This window comes from Thermobia domestica, chromosome 12, assembly GCF_964235325.1.
Source record: "Thermobia domestica chromosome 12, izTheDome1.hap1.1, whole genome shotgun sequence".
NCBI lineage: Eukaryota > Metazoa > Arthropoda > Insecta > Zygentoma > Lepismatidae > Thermobia > Thermobia domestica.
Genome location: NC_137465.1, coordinates 76,652,705 through 76,664,754, shown reverse-complemented (window position 1 = coordinate 76,664,754; position 12,050 = coordinate 76,652,705). Strand labels below are relative to the sequence as shown.

At 39.1% G+C, this 12,050-nt stretch overlaps 1 protein-coding gene across 1 annotated transcript in view; it reads right to left on the bottom strand.

The window, feature by feature from the left end:
- Positions 1-12,050, bottom strand: part of LOC145666519 (ubiquitin-conjugating enzyme E2 Q2) — a 361,803-nt gene that overhangs the window by 118,607 nt on the left and 231,146 nt on the right. Inside the window, exon 5 of the mRNA XM_081733809.1 lies at positions 5,529-5,680. Coding sequence (XP_081589935.1) covers positions 5,529-5,680 — 152 coding nt within the window. The remainder of the gene's footprint in view (positions 1-5,528; positions 5,681-12,050) is intronic.

The window sequence follows — 12,050 nt, the reverse complement described above, 5'->3', positions numbered from 1 at the left end:
TCTGTGTTAATGACACCAATACTAGCTGTTCTTTTGACGTCATCGCAGGAAACATTACGAACCGTTGTTGAGATTGGATCGTGAAAACCAGTTGGTAGTTTTTCTTCGTAAGAACACAACGCCTTCACACCTATCTCAACAGCATTATCAACGTTCACTTTCTGGGAACAAATTTTCCCTGTCACAATATTCACAATAGTTTTTCGGTAATCATCGGTCTTCAGAGGATCTATACAATGAGACAGCTTTTCCTTTAACTTAATTCGGTCTACAGCATCTCCTTTTACTCGAGATGGCATTTCTTCCTTATGCTTAGTTATTTCCATATCTCGTCCAGCATCTCTCATGACATAAATGTTATTTACTAAACGACTGCAGGTGTGAAGGTTGAAAGCCCATCGCTTCACGGTTAATGGGTTTTGTGTAAGTCCGATTATTCCTCCTGATCCATGGCCATCATGCATAAATGTATTCTCAATGAACATGTCTGACCATATAGCATTCCAGATACCTGGTTTGTGACGCAGAACATGTTCACCTTTCATAAATCGTTCTAGTATTTCACTTGGAAATCACTCCATTGACCGCAGATAAAGACGACCATATCTAGCATAATTAACGTGACCAGCAGAAAAAATATGGTAACATCAAACTTACAGCAACTAAATATAACGGAAAATCACCTTCTCTCTCTGCACGTACGTACAGCATCATAATAAAAACAGGTTTAATGACAAGTTTGCAGGTTCGGCTGCTCTTTGCTCTTTCTTCCAGTAATGCCATCATATCATCATAGTTCTGAAGACGTGTACTAGAGATAAGTGGTCGAAGTAACTCTTCAACAATCAGACGTAATGCTCTCACATTCTGAGGAATCGTTTTACCTAACAACATTCTGCTGGTACCTCCAAAAGCAGAATCCATTATTTGTTGTACGAAGCTCATTAGCAAGTGCATGCTACCTAGTCGTAGTATAACGTCCTTGGATCGTTCAGAATATTCCCAAATGACATTCACTGCCACAGCTGTTAAACCAGAGTGAGAATGGTTTACTTCTGCCCTGCTTGATGTGTCTTCTTTTGCAGCCGCCATATTGGGCGCCATATTAAATATCTCGATTTGTATCAATTTCATAACATTTTTGACATTATTATTCGAATCTGCAACCCAAAAAACATATAATTTGATACCCATCTTGATAAAATATACAAAAAATATTCCTATCATTTTTACAGCCGCCATCTTGAATTACTCAAAATGCTCAAGATGTACATTTGTACACCCGGCAGATTCAGATTCAGCACCCTCAAATGAGGTAAAAACCGCTGAAAAACATTTGACATATTGAAATTTTTGGTTTGGTCCAAAAGTAGGGTTTTTCCTCCAGACTACATGCTTAAATAGAATTTTCAGATTTTGCAGACAATGCATATAATCACTTTATGAGAGAAAAAGAATGTATGAATTCATGAAAAAAAAATTTAAAATGTTCTTCCTATCATCCGGGAGCACAGGGTTGGAAATTATTAACAACACAAAATGCATACACGTGAAAAATAGTTTTAAAACAGTTAAATGCCACGTAAAGCCCACGGGACTTACAAGAAAATTTCTATATGAGCCGCAAATAAAAACGAAATTACAAAAAATAAAAATCAATTTACTGGACCATTTTCAGAAAACCTTTCCTCGAGGTCCCGTCAGTTTATTCTATTGGGAAAAGCTCACCAAGATCGACTGACGGACTTTCACAAAAAATTGCAACATATGGTAGATATGTAGATTTCATGTAATATATGCGGCATTCACAGAAATTTTGCTGTAGATCTTCGAGTCTAAACCCCCGAAATCCTGATTTCTCTCCAAATTTTGCCTGCTTGTAAGGGCGATTTTACGAAGTTTAATACAATTTATTCTCATATTGAATTTTGTCCCCTTAAAGAAGTTTTCGATCCCCCAAAATGAATTCCTGCATATGCCCTTGGATAGGATGAATGGCATATTACCAAGAAAGATCAGAATCTTTTAAAATACTCTTGCTATAACCTGCTATAAGATTTTTTTTTTTTTTTTTTATAAGCTGCTCTTTAGTTTGCCTTCAACGAAGCCAACTAGCCAAGATCATGCTTTCGGGAGACTCGAATTGGCAGTGAAACAAGTAACAAATAGCGTGAAACAGATGGTTATAATTGTAGTCTATTTGTAGTTATGATGTTGCCTGTACTTCTGTGTCGATCTTCTTAATAGGTCTAGACTAAAAATATAAATTGCATATTAAATTTTCGACTTAACATTACCACATTTTTCTGTATAGTAAACATTTTTATCTACAACGTACAGGTAACAAATTACATTATGCGTCCAGTAATATTATCGTTCATTTTCTAACTCTGTCTGCGACAAAAATCCAGGGAACATGAGCCAGACATAAATGGGAATTCGTAAGGATCTAGGTTCATCTGTTGGACTTAGTTCCTTTATGGGCCGTCTAGGTTTCTATGACCAGGACTGTACAACAAGAAACCTGTGTGTTTCAGGGATGTGGTTATTGCCCAGGAAAGGAAAGGCTCGCCTCACAGACATTTGTCTGGAAAACAGATAATTCTTTAGGGTTACATACGCTGGGATAAAAATAAACATTAAGAAAACTGCTGCCATTTATGTCTTCATTGAAAAAGCTGGGAAATGGAGACTGAAAGCAGTAACACACCAATATCTCAAGAAATTGCAACACACTGGACAAGTGAAGGGAAATGTAGGACTGAACAATTATTTTTAGTGCTTCACCGTGATTTTGCTGCAAACTGGTCTGTGATTCTGCCACAAGAAGTACAAGGGTATGCTGGAGTAATGACCAAGGTTCAGTTCTTACAGGGGTTATATATTTTCAAAACATGATCACAAGTGTTGCAGTTGTAAGTGATGACTCACTCAGCACATGCATTGTTGGCAATACACAATATTCAACAGCTGCAATCACAGGCAGAAAAGATTATTATTTCTGATGATGCCCCTAGACACGTCACAAATCGTTACTACTTGTGTGGGGGACTGTTAAAGCACCATGCTAGAAAACAATCTTTCAAGCCCAAGTACAACTGCAATTCAGAAAATCGAGGATTTTACCAGAGTTGTGAAGTCATACACAACAACAGCTCTCATTCTGTTGCCTAAAGAAAGAGCTGAAGAATTCTACTAGTGGAAAATGGAAGAATGGTTCAACCAAACTACCCCTGTGAAAGGAATTTAGAAGTAATATGTCTGGATTCTCTGTGATGGATGAACTTTAAATGAATTTCATTTGTCCAACCAAGACCTCAGAAAGGGCGGAATAGTAATCAGATTTACAACCTACAAATTGGAACGTTTGTGGCCTGTGTGCATGACTGTGACTGGTGGCTTGCACAGGTTATCGATACTAGTTGAGAGTTAAATGAAATCGTCGTTAACTTTATGGTACAGTCTGCAGCAAAAGAACCTGGGACATGAACATGTAAGCTTATTGTGAAACTACGCCTAACAGTGCGGGGAATCAACATAACGTCTAAGTGGCACGAATCACGCCAGGAGAAACCTCGACGTCCTCCCCTGCACATTTATTTTGGAACAAAAGACTTCGTCCTTTCACAATAAACTTACATGCTCATGTTGCAGGTTTTTTGTTCCGGGCTGTACAATATGGATCGGTTGCTGGATATGGATTTCCACCTGCAAGACAGCAACAACAACACTAGGCCTCACTTCCAATTCGCAATGTTCTGAAGATTGTGGGTACCCCAGTTCTTATTGGAGAACAGGAAGGCATCACTCAATATTACAGGGAAATACTGATGCAGCTGAACACATTTTTAGTTCATCAACTGCTTATTTTAGTTCTAACTTGTAAGCAGACTGCAGAGAAATGGTACAGTTTGAAGCTTGTAATATGTTTTGAAACTTACACATGGGTTTTGGAAGCTTTAACATATTTGAAAGTTTTGTCTGTTAGTTATCTTTATGCAGAATTAAAATGCCATATCAAGTAAGATTATATTTTGTTTTTATGAGATTATGTGAGAATGTGGCAACGGAAACTGATTTAATGTATGGCAAAATTTTCAGTTGTTTGTGAATTCAAAAGTGGAAGTAGTTCTTTGCAGGGTGTGTAGTTCTGTATAGTACTGATCAACAGTATTAACAAAAGGATTGGCATTTATGGAAAAACAATTCTTTTTGATTTAGGATTAAAAAAAAAAAAAAAAAAAAAAAAAAAAAAAAAAAAAAAAAAAAAAACTGTAGCACGAGAACTTGGGACACATTTTCGAACGGAGGATATAATTTTAATAAATTATAATTATTCTATCAGACCTTGTTTCCATTTTGTACTAATACACAATCACACACTGAGTAAAGCTATGTGATAATATGAAAAAAAAAAAAAAATCATAATCTTTCAAAACAAAATAAAATGCAATAAAATATCTTGAACCGTTCCAGAGACAGCGCATTATAATGCTGTCAAAATTTGCACGTGAGAAATGGCGCCATCTTTGGCAGCATGTACCCCGGCCAGTTTCTTCTTCTTCTTTTTCAAAGAAAAATACGGACTTCTTATTTTGTCCTGAATTTTAACATCTGTTAAACTGAATACCTGAAACTAACACGGTTAAGATTTTTCCCTTTCCTGCCTGACCTGATCTAGACTATGGTGAACTCATAGTCACAGTGGTATCTTGAATGTGATAGATATAGATAGATATATTGTACTTCAAATTTAGATGGTTCTCATAGGCTTACGAATCAAAATATCATTTACATCATATTGGTACGTGGTGATATGAAATGTATGTGTGATGTTTTAATGTTACTTGAAGTACTATTTTGCACTAAATGCTGGAAGTACTTATACTAACACCATAATATGAAACGAAAAAAAAAAAAAAAAAAAAAACTTGTACAATTATTTTTAATATCTTTTGCAGAGGGAATATCAGGCAGTCTCGGAAAGTATGAGATACGAACAGTTCGTGTACACGACATTATGATATTTATGTCTACAAGGAACCAAATAAATGAACACAATACTTGTGTAAACAGTTTCTTGACATACCATAACTTGAAAACATTGACATTTTTAGGTTCTTTATAATCCTGATAGTGTATCAATCCGTAATTTGCCATTTCAACAGTAATATAAACCAAGACCATATTACTTTGTGTATCTTTCTCAACAGACCTTACTTGTGTTGTTACTGATGCAAATGCATGTAAGTTTTGCTTCGTGCGGAATTTTAGCTTTTTATCTATTAGTTTATAAGTTATTCAAAATATTTCAAGATTACTATTCCACCCTACATATATAAAATTAAATGAAGAATACTATCGACGTTCAAACAAATACATCTGGGGATAAAACAAAGAACACGAATTCCTAATTTCCAATATATTTTAACTGTGTATGTTACATTCTTCTTTGAAGAATAAAAGAACGCAAGTTATAAACAGTACGTGCATGTTTATATTAAGAGTTCTAAGTTAACTAAACGTACCTTAAATAACATATTTAAAAGGATACTATCTTTTCCCTCCTTTTCTTTGAGTAACATAAGGTCATTGTGTAGGGGTGAATCCGGATCTACCATCATAAGTCGAATATTCCATTCATAAAGGCTGTCGTTCACAAGCTCAATGCTGTACATACCTTAAAAAAAGGAAAAAAAAAGAAAAATGCATAGTACTCAAAGATTTCCAGCGATCATTTACAATTTATATACACAGTATTTCTCACAATTACACAGAAGTGGCAACCACAAAATAACGACATATACAATTACATTTACATGTATATACATACACACTGGAACGTTATAAGGCGACTATCGAAAATTTCGAACACAAATCTCTTGTCTTGACAGATGCAGTTCTTGAAGTATTTCAACAATTTATCAAGGAGTTTCCTATCAGGGAGTAAAATTCAAGGGGAGCTCTTATGAATCGAAAGGTCTATCTTGTTTCCTGGAACTTCCCCTCACAAATTTTTCTATTAGGTAGGGAATGTTCGATACTGAGATTTAAATACGAACTTTCAGCTTTTTTTTTAATACTGAAGTATCAATAGACCGAAATTACCAAACGAAATAGCCAGCAAGCGCAAAAAGGTAACAATCACGAGAAAAATGACGAAGGTGCTCCTTTTCTGACTGATTGTAGCCAGGGTCGGCTCTATTGTACGTGCAATATGTATCGGCAAAAAATTCACACGACTGAAATATATGAAAAAAAATAAATAAATAAATAAATAAATGAAATAACTGTTTCTTGTTCACGATTATCTGATTTCACGATGATGTTAGTTAAATTTACTAATTCGACCCGTATATTTAAATATTATATTTATAAGTCATGTCTATATTGCACTTGATCATAATCATTTGAGCAGTGTTAACATAAAACGCGACACGACAAGTAAGTTGAAGGTGTAAGTAACTGCATTCTTGATTCCATTGTTGGTGTGGCCTTCACTCTTCAGTCAAGTTAGGAGCCTATTACTGGCAAATGCGACAGTAATATATACAATACACACACATATATATATTATATATATATGGTGTCTCAAAAGTCTCCTGACATAGGGTAACTCCGTTATTATCAGAGTTACAACAAAATGTAAGAGGGGAAACCCTCTACAAATATGATGTTTTCAATCTCAAAAGAAAGAATTTTATAAATCGGACGAACCGTTTGGGCTGTACACTCTTTATATGCCCAATGTTAAATGAAAATGCGACGTTACCATTTACCTGGACCTACAACATAAGTGAATGAAGTTACCGTTTTTTACGCCAAGGTATCGATGGCCAGCCCCCATTAAAACACGCCTACATTCACTTTATGTTGTGGATTTAGGTAGATGGTAACGTCGCGTTTTCATTTAACATTGGGCGCATAAAGAGTGTACAGCCCAAACGGCTCGTCCGATTTTAAAAAAATTCTTTCACTTTACATTGAAAACATCATATTTAGAGCCTGTTTTCTCTCTTACATTTTGTTGTAACTCTGATAATAACAGAGTTGCCCTATGTCAGGGGACTTTTGACACCATATATAATGTACAGGGTGGTAGGAAACTCCACCGACAAAATTCGGGAGGTGATTCCCGACACCGAAACAAGAAAAAAAAGTCCTTTTGCACTTTTCTCTAGGAGAGAGAGTTTCGGAGCTACATGATGCCAAAAACGTGGCAAAATACACTTTAGAGCGCTATATCTTCTCTATTTCGAATGATAGAGGCAAGGCGGCATGGTCACCTCAAAGGAACGAAACCTGCTCTACTCAAAGATAGATACGTCGCAATCGTGAAATCAGTGCATAAGGGATTCCCCAAAGGAGCGTAGGGACTCCCAGGTAAACTGTCAGGTAAAGATACGTCAAAATAGGCGTGAATGGATAGGTTTCCCACTTGGTAACCATAATTAGTTGTAACCATGTCGATATCTCAAACAGAGACGAACTGATGGACGCGTCATATTAGGTATGTGTGGCTGCATAACCACCAGGTAATGATGGTGACTAACAATGAAGTTGTGTGGGTGAATGCACTTCGGGAGGTGACTCCACAACTGGAAACAAGGGAACAAGTCATGAGCAGAAATCTAAAGAGGCGGCGTGTTCCAGCAGAAACCGAGCAAAAGATCGCCCACACACCGTGGGTAAAGTAGAATATCTCCCGAACGAATTGAGATAGTGACGTCGGTCCACAAAATGAGAAAGAAAATCATACTCAAGGGAACTAATGATGCAAACTGAATGCAGCAGATGGAACTGCGCAATGGAAGTCCATACAGGGAGAATGGATTCCGCAAAGCAGGCATGGTAGAGGCAGTGAAAAGTGAAACAGACGTATGTACTATGACATGTTACGTATGGCTTACGTACGAACTGTGGGGTGAGAGCTGGAAAAGTGGGGATTCCCCATTGCAGCGTCGGGGACCAATTCAAGGTAACACCGCCGGACATGGGTGTTGGTGCAGTGGTTCCGCCAACAAGCAGAGTACGCAGACATTGCATAGCCGAGAATCGCTGTAGGCCCTACCGAGTAGGCAAATGAGGCATGGAAGACATGGACTGTATTTTCAAGGATGATACACTACAGCTTGTACTGGTGTCCGTGATGAATAAGTATCACAAAGAATGACACTAAAGGTTTCAGAAGTCTGTTGTAAGTCTTACCTGCGGCAACACTAAAGAAGATGCTCAAAATGACGTCCACCACTCTGAACACAGGCATTCAGACGTCGTCGCACAGATCGGCGCACACGTCGAAACGTGTCTGGTTCTTCCCGCAAAGCAGCTCGGACGCGTTGTTCCAACGTTTGGATATCAGGTACCGGAGTAGCATAAACAACAGTTTTGAGATGCCCCCATAAATAGAAATTCAGAGGGTTTAAATCCACAGACCGGGCAGGCCATGACATGGGACCGCCACGGCCGATCCACTTGCCCGAGAAAACAGTGTTCAAATAATCACGCACGGGGCGACAGAAATGCGCCGGGGCACCATCGTGCATATACCACATATTTTGTCGTAAGATCAACGGCACATCCTCCAGAAGTGTAGGAAGTATCTCGCGCAAGAAGTTCAAATAGATAGGCCCAGTGAGTCGTTGTGGAAGAACAACTGGTCCAATGAGATGGTCACCCAGAATCCCTGTCGAAACGTTGACACAAAACTGGTGCTGGTGGCGGGCCTGTACCATTCCATGTGGATTATCCACAGACCACAGATGACTATTATGAAAATTCTGGATACCATCCCTTCCAGATTGGGCTTCATCTGTGAACAAAATGGAGGAGAGAAAAGCGACAGTTGTTCCCACCAAATGGAGAACCTGATTTAAAAAGCCCAGCCTGGGAGGAAAATCCCCTGGCGATAGACCCTCTACCCGTTGCAAATGATAGGGGTAAAAATTGTTGGCATGAAGGATCAACAACATCCTCTCATAAGTGACATTATGCTTACGGGCAAGCTCCCTGGAACTTACACTCGGGTCATCGAGCACATGTCGTAAAATACGTTCTTCGGCATGCACAGTGCGTTCCTCACGTGGCCTTTCCGTGTCATACATGGCAAGGTGAAACGTTCCGGTCTCACACAAACGAAAAAACAGCGTTGCAAATGTTGTATGATGCGGTTGGCGTCTATTGGGATATCGAATGTTGTATAATCGGGCTGCCTGCCTACCATTTCCATGTGCTTCTCCATACACAAAAATCATCTCGGCATGTTCCTGATTGGTGTAATGGGCCATTGTCACAACACACTACACTATGAACGTGATTCACAACACACAACGTAGTAGTTGCCCATTTCAACTTCACGGATGACTTTGACAGACAAGATAGGTCTGCTCAATGGTGATGTCTTGTTTGTTGGTTGTGCACTCAGTGTTTCTTCAGTGTTAACTCCTTGTGCATCGGAATGACCTGAACTGGCAACTTGGGGGTCCTCTCGAGGCAAATCAACGAAGTATGTAGTGTGGTTTAGTCGTATGTTAGCTATGGCCCTCTGTTTGTGACCGTACAATGTTCTCCATTATAGTCAATGTTTTGCTGTCAGCAGTGTTCGAATAAACGAGGGGGTACAGGGGAAATCACCCTCACGTAAAAGCTTATCCCCGGCTTATATCATGAAAATAACATAGTATCCCTGGCAGGAATAACTAATACCACTGCATTGTTGGTTATCATCAGTACCTGGTGGTTATGGATCATCACCACAGCGAAATGAAACTACGAAGGTTTCGAGATGTGAAATAACTTACATACTTAAAATCAATTTAACACTTACATTTTCTCAAAGTATTCACCATTACACTGTTCATACTTTTGCATCCTCGAAAACCACTTTTGGAAGCAGTGTTGCCAGTCGTCTTCCTCAAGTGTTAAAAGTTCATTCTCGTAAGCCATTACAGCTTACGGGCTGCAAAATCTCTTCCCACGCATCGATCTTTAATCCTGGCGAACAGAAAAAATCTCGCGGGGCCAGGTTAGGGCTATACGGCGGATGAGTCATAAGTTTGACCTCCGTAGATTCTAAAAACTGAGTTGTGATGTTGGCCGTGTGTGCGGACGCGTTGTCATAATGAAGCAGGATCCCACGCACGTTCTTGGACGCCATTCCCGAAGCTTCTGGAACACTTTTGTTAGGCAAACAGTGGTGTACCACTGAGCAGTAACAGTCCTTTGTTCTTCAAGTGGAACAATTGCAACATGGCCAGATTTGGAGAAGAAAGTTGCGACCATCTTCTTCCCCACACTTCGCGGTCGCTTCACTTTCGTGGGTAAATTTTCGTCTGGAAACATCCAAACTGTAGACTGGCGTTTATTTTCAGGGTCAAATTGATAGATCCAAGTCTCATAACCAATAACGATGTCAGAGACGCGTCGAGAATTGCCTCCACCAAATCTTGCAAGTATTTCTTCACACCATTCCACGCACATGCGCTTCTGCTGTTCAGTCAAAGTGTGAGGCACCCAACGAGATGAAACCTTCCTGAGTCGAAGATGATCATGAAGAATTTTTGTTACTGCTGGCGATCCAATGTTCACTGTAGATTCAATGTCCTTGAAAGTTGTTCGAGGATTTTCTCGAATCATTTGTTCCACATCGGCAATGTTTTCATCTGACACAGCTGTTACCGGACGTCCAGCTCTCTCTTCATCTTTAAGCGATGTCGGGCCTCTTCTGAATTCACCAAACCACCCAAAACTTGTAGCACGGGAAGGAGCAAGGTCCCCAAATGCCCCCTGCAAACGGTCATGGCTTTGTGTGTCTCGTTCAAACCACTTTTGAAATCGTAAAGGATCACTGCCCGAAAATGTTCCCTTTCGAGCTCCATTCTAGATAGCCGAATACTGCACACATCAACAAACAAGTGAAGGCGATACGGCCATGCCGATAAGGGAGGCGAGTTGAAACTTACTTCGCTTCTTCACTCTGGATACCACTACCGAACGCAATTGTTGGAATTTAAATACTGTGCCACAACAATGCGTATCTCAAAAACTTTCGTAGTGACCCTCATATCGCTAATTTTGAAGTTTTTTTTTTATTTCTTGAAAATAAACAACATTATTGGAAAAATAAAAACATAGTGCGATAATATTCTGCATGCGATACCGTTATCACAACTCATCTATCTTCTTTGGGTGTGCCGCTATTTACACAACCCGTAAAAAATGCTAAATCTTTCGACAGTTGCAAATGGAAAGCAGATAAGTGAGTTGTGATGACGGTATCACATGCAGAATCATAATATCTAGCGCACTATGCTTTTGCTTTCCCAATATTTGTATTTATTTTGAACATATTACAGAAAAACTATAAAATTAGCGCTAGTTTAATTTTCGCTGTGGTGAAGACCCTTATGCAACCACACATAGCGAATATGACGTGTCCACAATTTTTTCTCTGTTTGAGATCTTGGCATGGTACAACTAAATTATGGTTACCAGGTGGGAAACCTATCCATTCACACCTATTTTGACGTATCTTTACCTGACAGTTTATCCGGGAGTCCCTACACTTCTTTGGGGAATCCCTTGTGCACTGATTTTACGATTGCGATATACCCATCTTTGAATAGAGCAGGTTTCGTTCCTTTGAGGTGACCATGCCGTCCTGTCTCTATCTTTCGAAATAGAGGAGATATAGCGCTCTAAAGTGTATTTTGCCCAGTTTTCGGCATCATGTAGCTCCGAAACTATGTGTCCTAGAGAAAAGTGCAGAAGGACTTTTTTTCTTGTTTCGGTGTCGGGAATCACCTCCCGAATTTTGTCGGTGGAGTTTTCTACCCTGTATATAGGTATATAAATATATATATTGTACTTCAAACGTTCTTTTACGCTTTCATCGACTCTGCAGCTATCCTTATTGAAAGTTTATATTCAGTTAAATCTGCATTTTCGTTAACGCTCCTGAAATTATGATGGTGTAACGTTCTTGCAATCGTTGTTGTGTTCTTTCTAGAGAAACGGTGGAGGGGCTAGGGAGGAAATGATGTCACTTCCTT